Here is a 24,095-nt window from a genome sequence, read left to right as displayed (position 1 = left end):
TGTATTTGAGCATGTTATTCTTTCACTACTGTCTTACTTATGTCTCAGTCTGCTTCTTCCTATAACTAGTATATTAAAGATTATCTTATGGAGAAGTATGCTTTTCAGGAGTCTGGTGTTGATGTGAAAAGCTATGATACATTATAAAAATTTCAGTTTAGAGGGAAAAATTAGCAACTCAAGGAGGACTTTTTGGCTAGTGTTTAAAAGCATTTTTAGCAGCCTTATTTAATATTTAAAAATGTTCAGTGTACATACTCCTTAGAGGGCCATTGTTCTCTTGAAAGAACAGATTATAGAAGATTTTGGCTCTTGTGTGTATTCTTGCACACATATACTGGACAGTTTAACTAATTGTTATCTGTAATGTGAATCATTAAAGATTCACTGTAATGAACACACTGAAATGTGTGCTATAATGAGATTCAGATGCTTTCAGGAATTGAGAGAATTAGTACTCTGGGGACTGAACCTACAGTATATTTCCCATAGAGGAATTATGGCTTTGGAAATAGAAAACTCTGATACTCTTCCTTAAACAGTCTGTTTGTTTCCCTGTCCAGAGATATGCAGTCATATTATGTCTTTGTGAGCTCGTGGATGACAAAGATGGAGTCTATCTTGTCAAAAGAGCAACGCATGGATAAGTTTGCTGAAGATCTTTCTAACCGTTGTAATGTCTTCATTCAGGTGTGCAATCTTTGAATGTGCTGATATAGAAGATGATACAAAAAGCAGATGGTTTTTGTTTAAGCTGTTAAAAGAAGAAATCACTGAAGTTCTGTATTCATTTGTGTTAAAAGAACTAAGCTAAAACTTGAAATGCCTATTTGATCTACTTAGGGTAACCTGTAAAAAGTCCATATCCATATGGCATATGGAAGAAGCAAATCTGACTAAATATTCAGTGGTGAAACTTTTAAGTATTTCCCTTAACTTGAGAAATGGAAAGTGTTTCACTGACTAATTTACTGACATAGGCCTAATTTGAAAGATTCTAGAAAGTTTAATGATCAGATGATTTAGTAACTGTTAGGCAGGTTTGGTTTCTTTCAGGTTTAAGATCCATCCCAGGCTTCCTACTCAGGTGGGAGTTCTCTGTTATGGGTAAAAGCTTAATTGTCTGGTGTGTATGAATATCATATAGTGGGGGGAAAAACATAATGTTTTTTTCTGTCCTTACTTTATTTTTAGGGCTTTCTTTATGCATACAGTCTTAGCACCATCATTAAAACTACAATGAATCTCTACATGTCAATGCAGAAACCTATGACCAAAACCTCTGTGAAAGCTCTGTGCAGACTTGTGGAACTTCTTAAGGTAGATCAGTGGTTGAGAAATGTTCATTGGGTATTGTGTGTACTTAAAAAGAAGGGGGGGAAAAAAGGTTGGGGATGGAAATGATGAAATAGGGAACCTGAACAAGGAATTAGTTTTGCATGGTTTCTTTTTCAAGACTGGATTTATACAGGAGGATCGGGAGACCAGAACTGATGTATGTAACTTGTAACTAGCTTCTTTAGTTGGCATTTTCTGTTCAGCCTTTTTCCAAGAGGAAATAGTCTGTTTTGCAATTGCTTTCTAAAATTATGTTGAGCAGAGCTGGATTACTCAAACAAATGACCACAAAACAAACAAACAAAACCTCTTTATGCTCTTGTATGGCTTGATTTTTCTCTGTTTCTGAGGGTTAATTGCAACTTCAGCTGACAATATATTTCAATACATCAAGAGTCTCTGTGTGTGGATGAATCAGCCAGCATAAAAGCGAATTCTGAAGGTGACAGTTTTTATAACTACGTCAACTATTGTGTTTTGGCATTGATTTAAGGCAATAGAACACATGTTTTACCGAAGAAGTATGGTTGTGGCAGATTCTGTGACGCACATTTCTCAGCATCTGCAGTATCAGGCTCTTCATTCCATTTCTGTAGCCAAGGTATGTAAGCTCAGCTCTAATAATTAATTGTTATATTTATCTAACTCTTTTTTTTTTTTTTTTAAAGAAAGTCAAGTTCTTAATGTCAAGTGAAAGTATTTTAGTTTTGAAAAACCTGTAGGTATATAAATAAGCTTTCTATTAAGTCAGAGTTTTATCCTGGAATCTGTAATGCAGATGATGGCTGTCTGTGTTGTTTGTTTGTTTGGTTTTTTTTTGCCCAGTTGGAGTCCTGTCTTCCTTTCAACTCCTGCATCCTCATTTGCATTTGGATACAAATCAATGCCAGAAGGCTTTTATTTACTGAAGTCGTTATTCACTTAGTGAAATAGCAGTGGTTGATAGGATGGCTTATAGGGCTCTTGTAAGAGCATAAATTCTCTGCTCCTTTTAGTGAGGCAGAACAACTTCTGGTGGTGATGCAACATAATATGTACGTATTTTCCTTATAGAAAGATATGAGTTTAACACACATTTTGGTTACCAGCCAAATGTAAGACAAAATGGTTACAATTTAAACAGTAGATTTCTTTAATTGTGAAAATTGTTTTATGTGTTTGAAATTTGGCTGTTATCTCAGGTTGTCTGACATCTGTTCTTCTCGAATAAGTACTTATAAAAAGCTGATATATATGTAAAGATATGTGAATATGCTTGACGCATACGTAAGTATTTATATGGCTGAAGAAGTTCTGAACTTCAAAGCAGCTAGAAAATTAAACTTCTAATGTACCTTAAAATAAAAATTATCAAACAGTCACAGTGCAGCTTACACGGTATTTTTGTACTATATCCCCACACTCATATTTCAAGTTTATAGTTAAATAATACCCCTGAGTGGATAGTATGTGAGTCTGGACTCAGCTCTGTTCACAAAATCTAATTTGTTGTCAGAAGTACCCAATTCATGGTAAATTCTTAAACTTTGAAAAGCGCAGGTAAGCTATTGCTGTTGGGCCGAGATGATTTTTCTCTTAATTTCTGTGTCTTTCTGTCATAAAGAAAAGAGTCATTTCTGATAAAAAGTACAGCGAGCAACGCTTGGATGTCCTTTCTGCTTTGGTGTTGGCTGAGAACACCCTCAATGGGCCCAGTACAAAACAGAGGCGACTGATTGTTTCCCTTGCATTAAGTGTGGGAACACAGATGGTGAGTGCCATTATTATTAAAGACCTTTGTTTAGAATCATAGAAATGTGCAGGTTGGAAATGAGCATCTTTTGTAAGATACAACAAGTGTTGTATCTTACAAAAAAGATATACGTAACCTTGTTGCCTTTTTCTTTTGAACAGAAAACTTTCAAAGATGAAGAACTCCTTCCCCTCCAGCTAGTTCTGAAAAAACTAGACTTGATGAGTGAACTTACAGAGAGGTAGGCAGTGACATACGATACATAGAAGGCAGGGAGAGATGGCTCTTTGCTTTGCAGGTTGTAAAATCTGGTGGCTGCATGCTGGTCATGATTTTTGCATACTGTGGACCAGGGATGCACAGAAAGAATTATAGAATTAAACCTGAAGTTTGTTAATCCTTGGGTCTGGAACACAAGTTGTGTTTTACTTAACTGTGGCTGGCTAGGTTAGTGTACTTCTGATCGTTTTGAAATTATGTCACTTTGTAAGACATGAAGCTGGTTAGGCTTTATGTAAAGTTAAAGCCTTCCTCTTAACTCAAGCTATAATCACCTGATAACCATAAATGGCATTGCAAGTACATTTATGTGTAGAATCTGGTAGCTTTTAGAACTACTGTTACCTGGGCCATAAGGCAAACTGAAGTAGTCAGTTCTCTAACATGATTTTGCTGTAGCTACTTTTGACATCAGATAGCTTTCCTTAAGAATTTATTGTGAGGTTATACCAGACTGCTAATTCACTCACGGTTCTGTGGCTCTATTACCATGGGTATGATTTTAGGTATATTTTATGGAGACCTCCAGTGGATGATTCATGGGATAAATTTATCATGGAGTAAGTACTGTGTGCAAGTTGTATCAGAGAGGGCCTGTTTCTGATTTTGTTTGACTACAGAGGAAGTTTAGAATGTATGTTAGGCTTCAAGGCTGCTAATTGCACGCAATAAGAAAATTATTTAGAATTTTGCTGTAAAGTAAGGCTTAGTTTTTTCACAGACTGACTAGGACTTTGTAAATGAGATGTTTTGTTTGTAAATAGACTAATAGTACTCAGCATTTCTGTTTTCTTTTTTTTTTTCCGCGAGGGCTTTTGAAGGACATTGTACCTGGAATGTTAAAATAACTGTAAAACCCAAAAAATGTCAGCTTGGAGAGGAGTTTTTTTTTTTTTTTTAGCTTAAACACACTAGTATATATATTGCTGTGTTAGCAGAACAACTTGTTCCAATTCTTCATCTAATGAGTAATCTTGTATTCTAGAGTTCGAGGACAATGTGACTGTTGCTTCTTATACTGGCATCGAGCAGTCTTCCCAATCTATTTAGATGATGTGTATGAAAATGCAGTTGATTCTGCTAGACTTCATGTAAGTAATGATGTTAGTAGTGGAAGGGATTCAAAGGAGGAGTGGAAAAAGTTGTAGTCTGCAAATCTTGAGGAAAATAGTGCAAGTGAAGGAGGGAGGGGGGTGGGGAAAGAGGCAAAATTAGATGAGTTACTCATGACACAGAAATGCCTTTGCAACCTAGAGGACATAAAAGCAATTTTTGCTCCAAATCCAGAAAGCACTGTTAGTGCTCTAAAAATTTGTCTAAGTGTCTTTCTATATTACTTGAAGTTAACACTTTTTGTTAGACTTGAGCATTTTAAACCTTTGTTCACACTTGGCACCATATTCTGTAATACAGCCTGGGATAATTGACCTGCACCTTCTTCCACTTCATTTCTCCTCTCACTGCAGTATTAAGTTCCTGCTGTAGAAATGAATTATGCTTTGTTGTACTATATCAGTGATCTGATCCATTTTTGTGCATGCCATGGTCAGTTATAGTAAGGCTGTAATACAGACTGTTGAAGATTAAATTGCTAATAATTACAACCTTCCTGGGAGCAGATCAGGAGCAACTAAGTACCTTAGGTTGATGCATTGGGGACAAGTAAATGAAGTCTTGTTTTGATAAAAATGGGAGTACTGTTGGCTTTGAATTGTTTGTTGGCTTTGAACATTCAGTATTTGAGGTGTTGATGCACCTGTCAACCTGTCAGTTAAGCATGTAAGTTTCTTTTTCTCAGTATATGTTTAGTGCACTGAGGGATTGTGTTCCTGCTATGATGCATGCAAGACACTTGGAATCTTATGAGGTGCTTCTGGAGTGCTATGACAAAGAAATCATGGAAGTGCTCAATGAGGTAATTAATTTGAAAAGGAAATGAAAGGCAGCACTGTGTTTAGAATGTCTTTTAGACCAGCATCAACTGTACCAGGCCTGATGTACTGTATAAAAAAATCTTAGCAACCTTGAGGTGGTGTGAAGTATTTCAGTAACTGAGATAACGATCAATTATTATCTTGAATGTTTACAACATATTATTAGTGGTATCTGTGTTGTTCAGGAACTTGAAAATGCTGCCTTCTAAATTACATAAACTGGCAAAATCTGAGTGAGTTTCCACTGTGCAGGCAGAGAAGTGCAGTTCCTCGGATCAGCTTCTGCTTGTGTGGATGCCTAAAGTGTACTACTTTCCTTAGCATATATTCCTGGCTTTTAGTAGTAGCGGCACTATGAATGTGAGTGACTTATTTAGTGACTAATCTAGAATTATAAAGAATGTTTGACAGAGAGCGAATGTGAGTTCAGATTTCCCAAGTTTTAGGTTTTAACCTCTGAACCACTTTTTTTTTTGGCTACTTCAAAAGCAAATGTTATGTATTCTGCAGAAAGTCAGGCCAAATTGCTGAATGCGGTCTGACTATCTGGATAATAGCCCTAAATCTCTTGGCTTAAGATGAGACAAAGATTGAGACTATTTGAATGGAGATGTCAGTTCTCAAAAGACTGAACAATTTTTCTTTAATTATTTTTTAATTTTATGTCTCTGAGTAGCACTTGCTGGACAAATTATGTAAAGAGATAGAGAAGGACCTGCGCTTGTCAGTTCATACACACCTAAAGTTGGATGACAGAAATCCCTTCAGAGTTGGTATGAAGGATCTAGCTCACTTCTTCTTTCTCAACCCAATACGTTTTTTCAATCGATTCATTGATATAAAAGGTAAGCCATTTGTACACATTCCCAATCCCTTTACTTTCATCTCTGCTATGCTTTGGTTTAGTATCTCTTTTTACGTTTCTTTTTCTTGCTTCTGTAGCTAAATTGAAAGGATGATTTTTAGGTCATCATTTTATTTATGTGATTACAGCTCATGTAACTCACTATTTGGACAAGACCTTCTACAACTTAACAACTGTGGCTCTACATGACTGGGCTACCTACAGTGAAATGAGAAACCTAGCAACTCAACGCTATGGTTTAAGTATGACTGAAGCACATCTTCCCAGTCAGACTCTTGAACAGGTATAGTGCCTGCATGATGAGTATCATTTATTCCATTAAGCTGTCATATAGACTGTTTAATACCAAGTCAATGGTATGGGCACTCACTGTTTATAGAGTGGATAGTAAAGAAGTACAATTTGTTTCCAGTGACCTTTCCCTCCAAAGTTCAATATTTTTGATGTTTTAGACAGTTAGCTTCATTCTCTCATTTGAGCGAAAGCTCTTAGAGTGACAGCCTCTTTTTTCTTTCTCTACTTCTCAAGTTGGCTTTTCATTCCTGAATTGAAAGACAGTGCTGAACTACTTTTTTTATAGCTACTTAGTACAAAAATGCTGTGAATGATAATTTCTATTTCTGGCTTTTGCTTTTGGTATCTGTTGCCAATGATGTTTCTTCATTATGTAGCTGTAAAGAGTTGAGTCATTTCACAACATTGGTTTCATACAATTGTTTGTATGAGCTTCACTTCAAAACAAAAATACACATGCAAGCACGTGTACTTGACTAACCCCTAAAATCCAGGCACAATCATTGGCGCAACTGGAAAATGTGTAGATTAAACAGTATCCTCTCTATGCACAGCAATACTAAAATGGGTTTATTCAGGGGATTATCAAGCAAAACGTTTTTCAGGCTTACACTGTAAATATAAAATGTGAGACTTAGTATTCTAGAGATATTGGATGAAATGACATCAAACAGTAGCTAGCTGCTTATGTCTTTATAGAAATCTTTGTGTCCATAAAAACCTGGACACCTGAAATCTGAGAAGAGTGGTATTTTTAAAATAAACTTATGTTTGTGGGATCATGCTCTGGATCCCTTGATTTCAAAAGGATTTGGAAACAGAAATGGGCAAAAATGTAGATTTGAAATGAGAATTGAATTTCCTTTTTTTTTTTCTTTTTCCCTCCACACGTCATCTTAGAGGCACTGAACTTGAGAATTGTAGAGAGATTCTGGTTTGAAAACAGAAAATGTTGCTTCCTAAAATGCTTTCAAGTAACTACAGAAGTAGTGCTTTCAGGTCCTTGTGATTAGGTGTGTCAGTGGTTCTTGAGGATTATCATGATACAAATTCATAATGTGTAATGTTGTTTCAGGGTCTGGATGTTTTGGAAATCATGAGAAATATTCATGTGTTTGTATCTCGCTACCTCTACAATCTGAATAATCAGGTAAGATGCATTATATACTTGTTTTTCTGAATTTGGCTCCAGCTGAAGGCAAGTGCAAATTGTACATATAAGCCCACGACCCAGGCTAAATGTATGTAGTTACAAACTGCACAGTAGCTGTTGCTGCTTTGGAAGATCTTTGGGGATACTCTATCTAGACCTTGGAAGATGTTCAGTAAACATGTTTTGATTGTGTGCCAGTAAGATCACTCAGTGTCAAAAACTCTGAAGCTGGGGGGCTGCAGCAGGACAGGTTTTCTGCTATATAAGTTTGCATGAATTACATTATTTTTTTTGGGGGGGGGGAAAAAGGATATAAGAGGATGGGTTGTGAAGCAGTGAATTACATGAAGAATATGTACAGGGAACAACTCTGCTTTCCTCATGAGAGTGAGGGTATCCTCTGTGAAAATAAGCAGCTGCTTTAAAGAAATGTAGTACTTTCTCTGGCATTGTTTAATTTGATGTTGGAACTCATTGCCATGATATATAGTAGGACCAAAAGTACAATGTCAGAAGAGTCTGGACCACTTAATGGAGTATAGTCTCAGTAAAGAAGAGAGTTAGATGAAGCATCTGCCTGTGATTTGTTGAATCATAGCGTTCCAGAGACTGGAGGAACATAACAGACAAAGCTTATTGTGTGCTTGCTTTGTTGTCTTTGTTATTTCCCTAATCACCACCTACTAGCTGCTCTTAGAAAATGAATGTGACCTACCTAGATTGTTAACTCTTTGCAGTCAGTTTTGGGTATAACAAATGACTTTTTCTTCTCCCCCTATCCCAGATCTTCATTGAAAGAACTAGTAACAACAAACACTTGAACACTATCAATATTCGACATGTTGCTAACTCAATTCGAACTCATGGAACAGGAATCATGAACACAACAGTGAGTATTTATTGCATAGCTGGTAGTTTTTGTTGTTTGCCTTTCCTAAATACCACTTCTAACAATGCACAAAAAGTGTACAGGTAAATTTCATTAGTAATGCGTTGAAGCACTGAAGGCTGAACCCCTGCATTTCCTAGTGGCATATTATTATTCCTGACATTCCATGCCAACTTCATCTCTGTGCTGTAACGTTCCTGATCCTATCCCTATACATCCAGGCAGTGTTCCTATGTTAGTCCCAGGAAAAATATCCCATGGTTTCACTGTCTGTGCATTTGCTTCTCAAACTTCAGTTTGACGTTATGTAGCCGTGTTGATCTCCTGTCTTCCTTACCTGGTTTCTTATCTGTGGGAATCAAGAGCTCTTGTGCACTAGGTAAAATATCCAGAGCTGACTAGCTTGCTGCTCCTTTATCCCTGAGGGCAGTTTCCCAGGGACTCCCTTCCACTCATTCCTTAAACTGCAAGTTTGTTAGTGTGGAATTGTCATTTTTCTTTGCCTAGCCTCTATCACCCTCAGGATCCATGATGTCTCTAGGACACAATCATTGCAAGCCCACACAGCTGCCAATGTTGACTATTCTAATTAGTTGATTTGTGCTGGTAAACAGTGGGTCCAATGTTGTTTCTCTTCTGGTTGGGCTATCTCCTGGATTAAGAAAGTATTCAGGACCTGCTCCATGAGCCTCCTGGAAATAGCTTGCTGTACTGCTTTTCCAGCAGATACTGGAATAATTTTGGTATTTGAGAAGGATCAGAGCCTGCAAGTGTGATACTTCTGTAGCTGATGTGAGAAAGCTTTGTCAACATCCTCCTCTTGATAGTGCAGCCTGTATTGAGCACTGTCTATGATGTTTCCTTTGGCTTGCCCTCAGATTTTCAGCTCTAAGTTCTCAACAGTTCACTGCTGCTTTGCAAATTCTGTGAAATGCATTTGCCTTTTACTCAAAAAAGAAGTAGGCAATCTCATCACGTCTCCTTCCTTCCTGTCCCTTCTGAACAGTATGTGGTCCTGAATTGTAGTGCTTCAGTTGTTGCAGGATTTGTCTGGCCAGACTTCAATTACAGCAATTAGATCATAGCTTTTTAGTTACAGTGTCTTCTAGCTCCCCTTGTTTGTTACTGATGCTGTGTGTGTTGGTATGGAAGTGCTTCTGTTAGGCTGTCAGCTGTATCCTGTTGTTAAAGGAGCAAGCCAGAATTCCTCTAAGATATTTACAAGTTTTTCCCTGTTGGTTCCTAGTACATTAGCATCCAAAGCCTCTTAACTGTTGCTCAAAGCTTCACCTCCTTCCCCTTTTTAGCTTAGTTCAAAGCACTCCTTACAAGCCTGTCCACTTGTTGACAAATGTGCTCTTCATCCTTGTGGCCATGTGAATCCCATCAGCTCTCAAGAGACTGGTTTCTCAAAGGTTTATCTGTGATCACTGAAACCAAACCTTGAGCATGGCACAAGCTATGCAAGAGGTTAGGGGCATAAGGTTTTCGTGCTTCTTTGCACTGTGAGAAGTAACTTCCTTTGCTCTATTCTGTGAATGATTTTGTTTGTGAAATAGTTAATCCTGGGTGCTTTTGTCACTCGAAAAACTGTCTTGTTACTTCATTCATTTCTTAGTGATGCAGATTTTGGTGTTTTATTAACTTCTGATCACCAGTAAATCTGTTTATGCAGACACGAGAAGTAATTGAGATATATGTGGTGAAAGCGTGCTCTATTTTGTGGTGGAGTACTTTAGAAAACATTGAGGAAGCGGAAAGTTCTGTCAAAGGTGTTTGTACGGATTCCATGACTTGAATGAAGACATTGAGCACATGTGATGCCCTTTTCAACTTCAGATGTTTGTATTGTTTCAAAAGGACAGTTGCAGGATATACCAGACATAAAATAGTCGACTGTGTGGAGAGGTCATCAAACTTGAAATAGCTGATGTGTTTCTGGTCCCTCTGCCCTTCCTGGAAGAGTAGGCCTTACAGGAGTTGTTCTTTTTTTTTCCTCTTTCTTTTACATCAGTGAAATTAGAAAGTTAAACTGAGAATAGTAGATTGAAATAAATTGACAAGTTTCCTTTCTTTAAAGTTAGTTATCATGAGTTCAAGTTACTTTGTAAGCCATGAAGCAGAGGTCGCTAGAGATGCAGATACTTTACAACTTTCTTGGTTTGACTGTTTATTTTATTCCAGGTCAACTTCACTTACCAGTTTTTGAGGAAAAAGTTTTATATTTTTAGCCAGTTCATGTATGATGAACATATCAAATCCAGGCTTATCAAAGACATCCGATTCTTCAGGGAAGTCAAGGATCAAAATGATCACAAGGTACAGTAATTTTTGAAGACTTGTGAGTAACCTGCCAAAAAAAGTAGTGCTGGTGTATGGGAAATCACAGCTTGAACCTCTGATTAATTAGCTGAGGCAAGTGTTGGGTCAGCTGCGGGAGCACAGGTGAGAGTAATCTAGCTGTGCTCCCAGAAGGGGTGGACTTCAACTCCACCTCCTCTGAGACCTCATTTAAGGGCTGACCACCACTAAGGCAGAATCTCTTGGAGACTGCTCCCCAGTGGAGACTGCCTCAGCTTTCCGGTCAAGGCATCGACATTGGTGAGTTTTCCTTTGCTAATAACCTTTGACTATTTACCGCCATCTTGGTTAACATCTTTATATTATCCACCCTTACAGCTGGTGTCACATGCCTAAAGGTACACTGAGCTGTAACGTTTGAGAACTTTCGTATTATTTATTCATATGTTTCCAGACAAAATGACAAAAAAAAAAAAAAATTCCTTACAAAATTGAGTGTTTTGAATTTCCACGTTTGGGTTGGTTTTCTTTCATTCTATTTTCTCCATGTTTATTTTGTTTGCTGTGGAACTGGCAGGAATAATTTTGTCAATGACTTGAAAGCAATGATTTGATGCACTTATAGTCTGTTGGAGGACCCTAAACTTGAGATTCAAGTGATGGTCAACAATTATCAGAATTCAAGGTGATGTGAAGACGTAGCATTTATTCAAATATGTCAAGATGTGGGGTAGTAGAGGCTAACTTTCTATGCTGAAGAACTGATTTCTTAGAAATATGAGATGCTGTGTTCTTCAGTAGAATAAGGCGTCAGGCTCATTGAGTGTTGGATGCTTATTTCTTCTGGGAGTACTTTCTTATTCACAGCAATGATTCTGTTCCGTTCTACAGATTATAGAAGGGATGTAGTCCAATGATTTTTATGGACTGTTAGGGATGGATATGTGTATAATTAAAAAATAAATAACCAAGCTGACGCTATGGTGTGGGAATGGAATACACTGTAAATACAAATGTATTGACATGATGAAAAAAATAGACTTTTTACAGATAACCAATTCTGACAGTTTTTTACAAATTAATATATTTTTCTAGTATCCATTTGAAAGAGCAGATAAATTCAACCGAGGCATCAGAAAACTTGGAATAACTCCGGATGGCCAGAGCTACCTTGACCAGTTCAGACAACTCATAAGTCAAATTGGTATGAAATATTATCTATGAAAACGTTATGAATGTTAATAAATGGAAATACTAGGCTTCACTGTCCATTAACTGAACTCTCAGCACAAGCTAAAACCTAGATTCAAATCTAGTCAGAGGGAATGTACTGCACCTGTAACCTGGGAAAAAGAGTCTCATCTAATTACACAGAAATAGGTCTTGCATCTCTTCATCTACAACTTGCATAGAAGCCTGTTTCCTTTAGTCTTTTCTCTTTACTATGGAAGTGATTTCTATCCAGGTTAAGTATGTTTCCCAGAAAACAAAACTAAACCTCATATTTGTCAGGCAGAGGCTGTATACCCACTGAAGTAAGTTTAAGTTAGGCATAATACTGTGATAGCATTTTTGGCCGTGGATACTATAGATGTGTAGGGCTTAGCAGAACTTGAAAGTGCTTAATGTGCCTGATAGAAAGAATTTGGTCCTTAGGCTGTAATGCAAATAAACTCAACACAGCTCTCTATAACTTCCTGAAGGGAGGTTGTAGTGAGCTGGGGGTTGGCCTCTTCTCTCATGTAATGAGTGATAGAACTAGAGGGAATGGTTTTAAGCTGTGCCAGGGGAGATTCAGGCTGGACATTAGGAAATATTACTTCTCGGAAGGGGTAGTCAGTCATTATAACGCACTGCCCAGGGAGGTGGTGGAGTCACCGGCCATGGGAGTGTTCAAGAAACGTTTGGATGTTGTGTTGAGGAATATGATTTAGCTGGGAAGTATCGGTAATGGTTGGACTAGATGATCTTCTAGGTCTTTTCCAACCTTGATGATTCTGTGATTCTGTGACAGCTAAATTGTGGATTTGTTTTAATCCTCTGGAGAGAATATTGACATCAGTTTTCAGTGTAATATTTTATTCTGCATGGTTTTTAAAGCAGTTTCTTTGTTGAGACCATGTGGCAACTTTAGTTTACATTTCAGATGTGGTAGGAATTCTGAAGTGGGTGTATGTTTATCTCTCCCTTGTTATTTAAAGATTAATTCTGATTTTTTTTCTTGTCTTTGAAGGCAATGCTATGGGTTATGTGCGAATGATAAGATCTGGTGGTCTTCACTGCTGTAGCAGTGCAATTAGGTACAACCTTTTTTTTCCCTTTGCTTCTATTTGTGATGATGTTCCTTGAGAAATTTCTCACTCATCTGCCATAAATATTTGATCACATGGTACATTTAAGTAGTACATTTTTATGCATTTCTTGAAGCAGAATTATAAGAAATAGAGTCTGAACCCAGACCTGGTCAATCATTGTCATAAAATGCCAAAGAGCCCTCAAAACTGTATGGGAATATGCTGTGAAGGAGCTAATAGTACACGTTTGTGTAAGTCGTTAGTTGTTAATTAAGTCAGTAATTCCTGATGTTAATCATTTCAAGAGTGTGCGTTAAAGGAAAAAATAAGAATTCAAAAATGAAGGTAATGTTTCTTTAATGCTTTATACCATAAAGTTGATTGTATGCTTTTAGAAGTTCATTAAAAACTAGTGACCATGTGTACCAAGAAGTAGATTTCTTGCAAATATTAGTAAATGTGTAGTTATCGAGGGCAAGTACAAGGAAGAGCAGATGGTAGCCTGGTAAAAGCAAAAGTGTAAACAAGTTTGTGTGAGTTCAGAATTGGGCTTAATGGCACTAAGATTGGAGTACTGCAGAAATGATATAATTTTAAGTAGTTTGAGTTCAGAAGATTATAATTCTATTATAAATTATGGCAGGTACTCCAGTGAATGTAACCAGTTGAATGAACTGCTAACAAACAGTAAGTTTTCAGGTTCGTTCCTGATCTGGAAGATATTGTTAATTTTGAAGAGCTGGTGAAAGAAGAAGGACTCTCAGAAGAAACACAGAAAGCAGCGAGGTACCCTAATGTCACGCTCTGGGGTCTGGGCCAGGGTTGGGAAGAGAGGTTTGTAATTCTAAAGCTGTAAATGCAACTGTTGGTTGCTTTTGTGTGTGTTAAGTTCAACTGATTTTATACAAAAATATTTGTTGAAAGTAGAGAAAAAGCAGCAAAATCTTTCAAAACCAAAACTGAATATGAAGCATAATTTGTAGTCTTGTTACAGAACCTTCTTGATAATATATTTGATTTGAATAATACATTCTTGATAATATATTTGATTTGAAGGCTAACAGGTGTTCCTCACTGCTCCTGATGTCTGTTTCTTGGATATGTAAGGCCATAGGGGAAAATAAGCAATTATTCTATGGGGTGTTTTTTGAGGAAATAAAATCAAACTGTATGATGGAAGGTGGCCATAGGGGTGGGTTGTAATCTTGGGCTCAGGTTGGAATATTGGGTTGAAGGCTGGGATTTTGCTTAGGTTAAGAAACTTCTAGGAGAAAACGGGTAACACATTGCTTGTCCTTTTTAGGCAATTGGACTCAGTGCTAAGTGACCTCACACGTAACTTTGCAGAAGGAACAGAGTACTTTAAAATGCTTGTGGATGTATTTGCTCCTGAATTCCGCAGTCCAAAGAATATGCATTTGAGGAACTTTTACATTATTGTTCCCCCGCTGGTTAGTATTATTACCGTGTGTACCAGTAATTAAAAAACAAACAAAAAAACATACAGGTTTGTTGAAATATTTTGAATGAGACCATCAATGACCATGTTATACTTTTTTCTTTATTTTACCTGATTGTGAATGGAGTTGCTTGGAGCATGGCTTTGTTGGCAGTCATCTGTAGCCATGTTCTTCTTGATCTTCACCTCAGTTTCTGCTAGCACTCGAAAAGTAACTTCAGAAACTTCTTCAGTAAAATTGTGTCCCTTTCTACTGCAGTTAGACTTGGCTTTGTTAACGAGTTTTCTTTTGAGTCAAGCTGAACTGAGTTGATGCAGTTCAGTTTGAAGTCCTAAGTGATCTTAACAGCTTCGTTTCATGACGTGACATCCTATTTGTTGTGGTTTTACCCTAGCAGGCAGCTCAACACCATGCATCTGCTTGGTTACTCCCCACAGGGTGGGGTGGGAGAGAGAATTGCAAAGATAGGAGAGAACTCATTGACTGAGCTAAAGACAGTTTAGTAGGTAGAGCAAGAGCTGTGCACAAAAGCAAAGAAAACAAGGAATTTGTTCACTGCTTCTGGGCACGAGCAGATATTCAACTACCTGTAGAAAAGTGAGGCTCATCACACAGTTTATTGGAAAGACTACCAAATAGTACCACTTCCAATGTGTCTGCCTCCTCTTGCTGAGCACAATGCCATATGGTATGGGATATCCCTTTGGTCATTCTGGGTCAGCTGACATGGCTCCTTTTGCAACCCCAGCTCCTTTCTGGCAGGGCAGTGTAAGAGGCCAAAAAGTGCTGGGCTTGATGTAAGCACTGTTCAGCAACAACTACAACATTGGTGTGTTACCAGCGTTTTCCATACAAAAATGCCTAATGATGGGAGATACAAATGTTATCGTTTGGGGCAATTTGGTCAGCTGCATCTATATTTATTTATTTATTTATTTATTTTTAATGTTATAATGCTGTTAAGACTCCCAATGATTCCAAGAGAGCTTTTCACTCTTTCAGACCCTCAATTTTGTAGAGCATTCAATCAGTTGCAAGGAGAAACTGAACAAGAAGAACAAAAGTGGGGCAGCCTTCACTGATGATGGGTTTGCCATGGGTAAGTTTCAGCATGCTGATGAGTCTTTAGCCAAGCCAGCATAACTGATGTTTGCAGGAAAAGTTTGCTATTTCTCTGAGTTCCGAATTTCCCTTAATGTTTGGACTGTCTTGGCTCCATCACAATGGATCTGTGGGCTGTTTGTTTCAGAATCTCTTTAGCACGGAATAACTAGTTATGACAGCAGGTGGTTTTGTCATATATTGGTACTCCTTGATTTCTTTCAAAGCTGCAGGCAGTAGATTAGAGTTTATGCAAATATTTGGATATTATGATTTTCTTCCCATTGGATTTAATTTAAAATCAATTGCAGTTGAAATTCTAATTACATGAGAATTATTGACTTAAACTAATCCATTAATAGCACTCACAGAATGTCTTATAAATTGCACGTTAACTTTGGTGCTTGTTTTGTTAATTACCGTAGGTGTGGCTTACATTCTGAAGCTGTTGGATCAGTACCAGGAGTTTGATTCGCTGCACTGGTTCCAGTCTGTTCGAGAGAAGTATGTGAAGGAAATAAAAGCAGTAGCTAAACAACAGAACGTGCAGTCAATTAATCAAGATGAAAAACTGCTGCAAACTATGAACCTTACTCACAAGCGACTGGAAGTTTGCTTACAGGTAGAGCACAGGTTTGCTTCTGTTCTATGTCAGTGCAGTTCTGTTTTGTGGAGAAGCTTATCTTGAATACATAACACTGAGACAGCATAAGGCATTGCCTAGAAAAACAATGCCAAAAATGAGCACAAAGTCTCAGGTGCTGTGCTGTCTGAAGGGTTGGCATAGGATCAAAGAAGAGTAGAGTGGCCTTGGTTGAAAAGGACCACAGTGATCATCCAGCTTCAGCCCCCCTGCTATGTGCAGGGTCACCAACCACCAGACCAGGCTCCCCAGTGCCACATCCAGCCTGGCCTTGAATGCCTCCAGGGATGGGACATCCACAGCCTCCTTGGCTAACCTGTGCCAGTGCGTCACCACCCTCTGAGTGAAAAACTTCCTCCTAATATCTAACCGAAACCTCCAATGTGTTAGTTTAAAAAACAGCTGTTCCCCCTCCTGTTTATACGCTCCCTTCAAATACTGGAAGGCCATAATATCATAAGCATTTGTGATATTTGTGTCAAGGTGGCTGGCTGGAAGCCTTTGTATGCTGGACAGGACTCTTAATGCAACTGAAACCTTCATGTTCAAGTAGGGGAGAATGTTGAGAGGAAATCTTTGTTACAAGAAACACTGTGAACTGAATTGCTTGGGTGTGAATTCTCTGAGTTCATTCGATGCACACCAGCTGTCAAACAGAAGAAGAAAGGTGTATTTGAATTTCTAGGTCTGACTGAGGTGTAAATGCCTCCTGTCTCTCCCCTTTGTTTTTGAATTGAGGAGGATGTGGGACACATCTGCAGGTATTTGTTTATGAATAGCCCATGTATTAAGTACTGTTGTTGCTAAAATAGGTAAAGACATGTGTGACTGCCAAAAGCATGTGTTGCAGTTCTCTGCTTTACCAAAACCATCTCACTGACTTGTTCAGTAACTGATTGACCATGTGGCTGTTAAAATTATTGGGTTGCGTGGTCTTTCTTTGGGCAAATAGTTCCACATTTTCACTGTGGGTCCAAACCTCACACTCGGCCTCAGTAGCCTACATCACAGTATCATAGTCTCGTGCAGGTTGGAAGGGACCTTAGAGATCATCGAGTCCAACCCCCCGGGATTCGAGCCTTCTGTGTAGCAGAGCGGCACTTCTACCACTTGTGCCACAGGGGGGATTCGAACCCAGGGTCTCCGGTGTTGCAATGCGGCATTCCTACCACTTGCACCAACCGGGGCACACATGTTGCAGTGATGCTGATTTACTTAAGTTACTCATTAAAGTTTCTGTCTGAGTTGTGCCCTGTGAGATGCGTGTGAGTGGACTTATGTGTGGGAAATTATTTTTATACTTAAATCTAATTGCTTTTGATGCTTCTGAAAAATCGCATTGATTTGTATGTGAATTCATTCTTGTGATACACTGACACTCCTCTTCTGTATCTTTTTACTTAGGAATTTGAACTCCTTTATTTTTCATTAAGTAGTGCAAGAATATTTTTCAGAGCAGATAAAACTGCAGCAGAAGAAAACCAGGAAAAGAAAGAGAGAGAAGGTGAGTGAATCTTACATGTGGAGTGCTTTGGTTCTTGAGGGTGTATTTTCCCTACAAAACACTTTCTTCTGTAGCCACTTCGTTGCTATTGGGCTGAATCAGTATTCCTGAGGTAGTTTTATGGGGCTGAGGATAATTAAGGAGTTGAGAACACCTCACTGAGACCTTCTTTGGAAAAGTGAAATTTCAGACTGGATTTCTGAACACAAAACTTGGGGCAAGAAGAGCTGCACGCTTGCATTAATATTAAATTCAATGACTTCAGCTTCATACTTACCCACTTTATTCTTGATTTTGTTAATGACAGCCTTTACATCGGCAAAGGTTTTGCAGAAAAATATAAACTGATGTTTCTCAGCTGTCATCTAGTAGCTGTTTTACACTTTACATAGGTAGATGATGTGCTGAATGTTTGTAGAGTGTTTTGGTCTACCATTGCTTTACATTTCAAAGGGTGAGATCTCCATCTGTGCTATGGTTTCTTGACTTGGGCAAGATGGGAATTTCACATGTTGTGAGTTGAATTATAGGAAACTTTCCTGAGTATGGGGAAACTATCCTCCAAGAAATGAGAGGAGTAAGATGTAGACATGCAATTCAGTCATGAGTTGCTTAGAGTCTTGGGTCTCCCATGGCTGAATGTAGCTGTATGTTAAAAAAAATGGAATTGGCAAGTAACTAGTTTTTCTCTGTAGTTCTGACAGCGATGTAAATGATGGTTGCCTCCCAGATCACTGATCCAAAGCAGTTTGCAAAGAAGGAAGTCTTCAGTGTGGATTTATACTTCATATTTGTGGAGTTTCTCATATAGTTGTCCTACTCAAAAAGCCATCTTGGAGCACTGTGATAACGCTAGATAAACTGCCTTTGCTTCTTCAGGAGAGCACTTGTAGGACAGCAGTTGCTTGTACCTCTCACCCCAAACAGATTTCTTCATAGGGCCAGGATCCTTTGTGCTGCGAGGGCAGTTATCAGATGCTGTCTGTGGTACAGTGTATCAAATCTTTTATGACAGCAGCATGCTATACATATTTTAAGACCTCGTTTTTACTGCCTTGAGTAAAACGTGAACTGTAATCCTTGTCTCCATTTTCTGTTTTTACAGAAGAATCTGTTAAAGCAAGCAATGGAGATCTTTCCAACTCTATGTCTGCAGATCCTGTTGTGAAATGATGTGGCTGGTATGGGGTGATAATTACTTACTCGAATAACTATCACTAATGCTTTGAAGGGGTAAAAGCTCTTCATTTGACTTTTTCTATTAAACCTAACAGCAAATGTACAATAGTAAACTAGCATCCAGTTGGGCTAGGTCTGTGTTGGTTTGTTTTTCCTATAGAAACTTCTATTTTTCAGGAGTTATTTATTTGCGTTACTAACAGCACTTTCTCTAGATTGAGAATTACTACATCAAATATAGCTTGGAGGTAATTATTTTAAATGACAGTTGTGCATATCTAAGAAAACAAATCTTTAATTTGTAGATGCTTGCTTGCATCTCTAACAAAACGTTAAGGAAGACACGTGCATCTCATCAACCAGACGAAGAACATTGAAGGAAGATGCATTGCTTATCTGTTGTCCAGATGTTTATGCGCTCCTTTTTGTACTTAATGTGGTCACAGATTACACTGTAGCTGTAACAGTGTAGGTTGTGAATGTATGTTAAAGCTATTACACAAAATGGCAGTTCTCATTAATGTGTGTGGTTTTTTTTCTGCTAAACTTTATTATTGGCATGTTATTTTCACTCTGGAATCAGGGTCTTGCCAGGCATTTATCTTCCCCTGTTCTTTTTTCCTCCCATATTTGAGAAAGGGAAAAGCAGGAAAGTTAATGTAATGAGCTATTTTTTCACTTCATACTGAAGGTCTGATTTGCATCTGCAGAAGTGTGGAAATCAGGAGCCAAGACAGAACCACAATCAGCTCTTCCTTCCATGACCAGACACTGTGTGATGGGTGTCTGTGACTATTAAGTGATCTTACACTCCATGACTATGTTGTGCCTAACAGCAAGTTTCAGCCTCAAACCCTGTCTTTCTTAGCCTTTGTAGGTCCGTTGCACTGTCTGTGTTGTTAATACGGTCTTACTTGCCTGATTGTTAACAATAATTGCACTGCAGGCTTCAGAAGCTGCTGAACACTGTGAGAACTCTGTATAAAATTTAACATCTGTTGATGCCTGTGAGTAGAGGTTCTTAGACTGCGCAAGAGTTGCTCAGATTCCTGACATAAGTAGCTCAAGTGAGCTTAAGAGTGAATTCCACTTCCATTAAAAGACTCGGTTGTGTTTTAATCTCCTGGAATATAAAACACTACTAGGTTTTGCTAGTTAGAGTAAACTACTTCAGTCAGTCTGAGAATTATCTTTTGGGGGTTTTTTTTTGTTTTTTTTTCTTTTTTTGGCACTCCTAATTGTACTTACTTGACAGTTTTTTCATCTCTTCTAATTACAAAAAGGTGATGTTTTAATACAAATGGCTCAGATTGGTCTACCCGCTCTTTGGCCACAGGTTGGCTCAGACAATTCCTGGCAGGCTTTGATTCACCCTTTTCTGCCCGTGAGTTCAGCATTTAGGGAACTGAGGCAAACATTGTGGTTGCAACTGGACAGAGTGGGCTGATATGAAAGTTCTTTCCTTGGTTCTGAAAGCCTGATGCAGCTTTGTGAGCTGTTTAAATCAGCTGGCCTCGTTCATATTTTTGTTACAACTGCAGAGACTGCCCCAGTTAATGCTACCTTACTTCATTTTGTTGTTTTTTTTCCTGGTCATAATTTACATGCACTTTCTTTTTTGACCGAGTTGTGCCCACGCTGAGCAGTTGGAGTAGTGTTGCTGAGAACAGCAGCAGTCTTGGTGCTTCTGCTGATTGCCATCACGTTGCAGTAGCAATATGTATGTATTTCCATAGCCTTGTCTCATCTCAAGTCATGTAAGCTCCAGGTGTGGAGTGGTCCAGCACTGTCATTCTTCTTTAGCAATGGCAGAACAACGTAGAGTGTTTTCCTTCAGGATGGCTGTGCTGGGTAAACAGATGCAGTCAAGCGATGACCTGCGTTCTAATTATTAATATCTACATTTGTACTTTCCCTTTCTCCTATGATTTTTGGACCAATGGGATCTCAGCTAGGTAATGCTCTGCGGTTCATTATGTGTGTGAACCAACTCATGTCGTTCTGGTTCTCTATTTTTATAGAGGCCCAATGAATGGTGGGACCCAAATGTGTACTGTATGTGGCAGAAGTATATACATTCCTTTGAATATGTGCAGTTGATAATAGAGCTATTCTTGCTAATAGAGGATTGTAGCTTATTATACTTCCATTTTGTTGTCATGTAGCAGCACATGTATGCAGAAAGCTTTTGTTACCTGAAATATGAACGAGGTGGGTCCTGGTTTGGGATGGTGCTCCTGTGTCAGTGAGTCACAGCAAATCCTCCTCCCACCCCATGCCCAGCTACCTAGAAGGGGTGCAGGATTCTTGTGGTGCTATTTTCGTTGCTTTTACCCTTCTGCTCTGATTATAGGAACAAAATGGAACCCAGCGTGTTGGCTGGAGATGAGGATAGATCTAAAAAGAAAAAAAATAATAAAATTCTCTAAATGGAACAGAACTCTGCTCACTGGAAATTCCTAGAGGTGATGAAGGGAGGAAGATTATGAGTTTGCTGCAGGGACATAAAATGAACCTCTGTGTTCCTTCAGGGCAGGCATAGAACATGCTGAAGGTGTTTGCCTTCCTGAGGAGGCAGCTGTCACTGCAGCCCCCATTGTGCTTTGTCCTGGGCCAAGGCTGGTGGCAGCATTAGTGGTGGCAGCAGCTCTCCTGATGGCCCTGCAGCCTGTATATCATGGTGCTGGGCCCTTTTATGCCACAAGCCATGGGGCTGCATAGGGGACAAAGAGCACAGCTGATGCCCAGAATTGCATTCAGCCTGAGGTCAAAAGGCACTGGTCACTGATGGTAGGGGGTGATGGTCCCAGCAGCCCTGCGCTTCACTGGGTTATGTGTAGGGGTAGGTTCTAGAGGGTCCTAATGAAGTCTGTAATTAGAAGTAAATTTGAGTTTTCATCGGATGTCTGTCAACAACAGCTATTTTCAGCTTCTCAGGTACAAAGGACCAAATGTAACCACGTTTCCTAACTCTCACTGTACAAAAGGGTATTTTGTTACCTCATTCTCTTTGGTGTGTGAGTAGAGTACCTAATGTACATAAAACTGTTAATAAATGTAATTTTCTGAACCTCACTGTTAGTGTCTTCAGTAACAAGACTGCAGGAGGGTTTAATTTCTTTAATAAGACAGCTTCAGCTTTTATTGACGAAGGAATGTTTGTGTCAGTCACCGGCCATTTTCTTCCATGGTTCTTACAAACAGTCACCAAACCAGCTCAAGGAATTTATTACATGGCAAGCACTGCAAGCTGTACTCATCCAGCTGCCTTAGCACAGATTGCTTACAGAAAGCCTATGTTCCTATTAAGTGCTTGAGATGAGTCAAATTCAGTTAGAGATTTTCAGCTCTTTGTTGCATCTTGTTTACTATAAGCCTTGTATGGCCTCCCCCACCTCTCTCTTCAGGGGCTCCCATTTATTTGTACTTGCCAAGTACAGCTTCTCGTATCTTCGGGTTAAGCCAGAGGGAGAAAGAAAATCTAAACATCTTAGCTGGTATGCATGGCTTCTAATGGCAGGAGTGTGCAGTGAAACTAGTCCTTGTGCTGCAGCCTGCTCTCTAGCATTCTTATTGCTCAGCTTCTGGAGACTGAAGATTGCTGGTAGGCTCCAATGCCTATGTTAACAATACAAAGAACTCCTTATTATAAAACTACTTGTCCTGCAGGTTATCTCTGTAACTTCTCTTAATTGTAAGATTCCCTAACCACAGAATAACCGCGCTCAGGTGCTATGCCCCACTGCTGGCTGCCTCTGATGCCTGCAGTAAATCAAGGGGGTACGTTATGCCCATTGTTTAATGACATGGAATGTGAATGCAGTCCCCGTAAAGGTAAGAGTAGGCACTTAGATTTGTTTTGTAAGCTTATTCCAGACGCAATATAAAAATAGATTATATTAATAGGAAAAATTTAGTGTTTAACAAATTGTTCTGTAAATAGGCTAGCACAAAAGATAAATCTTGTTACGCTTAAAACTAGGCTAAAAATAACTTCATCTGAAAATAAAGTAAATAGTGCATTTTAAACCTTCATTTAGATGCACATAATCATGCAAACTATAAAAACTGACTACAGGAAGAAGTTAGAGGCCTGATGCATTTCCTAAAGGAGAGCACAGCTTACAACCGGTGCTCCCTGTGAGCCTGCGGAAGTGCAGTTAACCCTTTGTGGCTGACAGCTGTGCCGGCTGAGCTGCCAGCAGCAAGGGGCTGATACTGAAACATTGCCTAAGATTGCAGGCATATCAGGCCCACCTCTGCACTACACATTCACAAATGCAAAAATTTCCAAAGGCCAAAGTTATGCTTCTGTTCACTGCAAAGCCTGAGGAACCTCTGCAAAGATGCTGCCATCCCCCTAGCGGGTGCCAGAAGCTGTGGCTTCACGTGTGCACAGATGATTTAAAAACAGAAATCCACAGGCAGCCTCCCGGCTTCTCCTTGCTCCCATACAGGCTGGAGGAAATGAGTTCTTCATGCTTCGGACTCTTCTCCTTCTTCATGCGTGGCTCCATCCTCTTCTGACTGATCATTCAGCAGCACAAACTTCCCATCGTTTGTGAAGGGCACAGACTTCATTAGCTGAGCTAACGCTTCTGGGTCCTGAAGGAAAACAAAAGATCAGTAGGCAAAGGCAATCTTTCAGAGGAGCCCCTTTTCTCCAGTACACGTTAATGCTCAGCAATGTGAGGTTTTTGTGGCAGTGTTTTTTCCTTTCCACAACGTTTAACCTGAAGGTTTTAATGGGAATAATTCTGGCTAAAGGTTTTGAAACGTAATCCCTTTCCAGCAGAACACCTCTTAGGTAAGTAAAAATTTCTTTACTTTGAGCCTTATTGTGCTTTTCTTACCTGACAGCACTCTAATTACTGAAAGGCAAGGAGGAACAACCTTAAAAAAAACAAGTTCGTATTTAGTGTGCATAATACAGGTGACTTAAAGCTCATTTCCCCAACTTGTTCCACAGTTGTAGCAATGAAAACACACAGGTAATGTTACTGAACGGTGTCACATCATTACATTAATGTGTTTCTACAACAGGCTGAGTGTTTTAAATGGAAAGCCTTCATTATTTTCTTTTTTCTCCCCAAAGGAGAGAAGAATGGGAGTGAAACAGTAATGGGTGA

General features: G+C 39.0%; 2 protein-coding genes across 7 annotated transcripts in view; one reads left to right on the top strand and one right to left on the bottom strand.

Moving 5' to 3' along the window:
* WASHC4 (WASH complex subunit 4) overlaps positions 1-22,041 on the top strand; it is a 39,260-nt gene extending 17,219 nt beyond the window's left edge. For 3 of the 5 annotated variants that reach the window (XM_015864213.2, XM_015864186.2, XM_032445161.1), the window contains 20 exons: positions 564-690; positions 1,195-1,320; positions 1,832-1,939; positions 2,942-3,088; positions 3,232-3,311; positions 4,335-4,440; positions 5,148-5,264; positions 5,960-6,128; positions 6,277-6,431; positions 7,518-7,592; positions 8,380-8,484; positions 10,669-10,803; positions 11,881-11,989; positions 13,019-13,085; positions 13,779-13,865; positions 14,383-14,530; positions 15,542-15,638; positions 16,066-16,262; positions 17,688-17,787; positions 18,893-22,041. In XM_015864213.2, the coding sequence (XP_015719699.1) occupies positions 564-690; positions 1,195-1,320; positions 1,832-1,939; positions 2,942-3,088; positions 3,232-3,311; positions 4,335-4,440; positions 5,148-5,264; positions 5,960-6,128; positions 6,277-6,431; positions 7,518-7,592; positions 8,380-8,484; positions 10,669-10,803; positions 11,881-11,989; positions 13,019-13,085; positions 13,779-13,865; positions 14,383-14,530; positions 15,542-15,638; positions 16,066-16,262; positions 17,688-17,787; positions 18,893-18,960 (2,323 nt within the window). In that variant the 3' untranslated portion in view covers positions 18,961-22,041. The remainder of the gene's footprint in view (positions 1-563; positions 691-1,194; positions 1,321-1,831; positions 1,940-2,941; positions 3,089-3,231; positions 3,312-4,334; positions 4,441-5,147; positions 5,265-5,959; positions 6,129-6,276; positions 6,432-7,517; positions 7,593-8,379; positions 8,485-10,668; positions 10,804-11,880; positions 11,990-13,018; positions 13,086-13,778; positions 13,866-14,382; positions 14,531-15,541; positions 15,639-16,065; positions 16,263-17,687; positions 17,788-18,892) is intronic. The other 2 variants (XM_015864205.2, XM_015864196.2) reach the window with 2 other exon arrangements.
* Positions 22,042-22,071: 30 nt separating this feature from the next.
* The window catches only part of APPL2 (adaptor protein, phosphotyrosine interacting with PH domain and leucine zipper 2), a 31,521-nt gene continuing 29,497 nt past the window's right edge, over positions 22,072-24,095 (bottom strand). For both annotated transcript variants that reach the window (XM_015864228.2, XM_015864243.2), the window contains one exon: positions 22,072-23,571. In XM_015864228.2, the coding sequence (XP_015719714.1) occupies positions 23,443-23,571 (129 nt within the window). In that variant the 3' untranslated portion in view covers positions 22,072-23,442. The remainder of the gene's footprint in view (positions 23,572-24,095) is intronic.

Source organism: Coturnix japonica, chromosome 1 (genome assembly GCF_001577835.2).
Source record: "Coturnix japonica isolate 7356 chromosome 1, Coturnix japonica 2.1, whole genome shotgun sequence".
NCBI classification, from domain to species: domain Eukaryota; kingdom Metazoa; phylum Chordata; class Aves; order Galliformes; family Phasianidae; genus Coturnix; species Coturnix japonica.
Note: the sequence above shows the minus strand (reverse complement) of the source record. Positions and strands in the feature narration are given on the sequence as shown.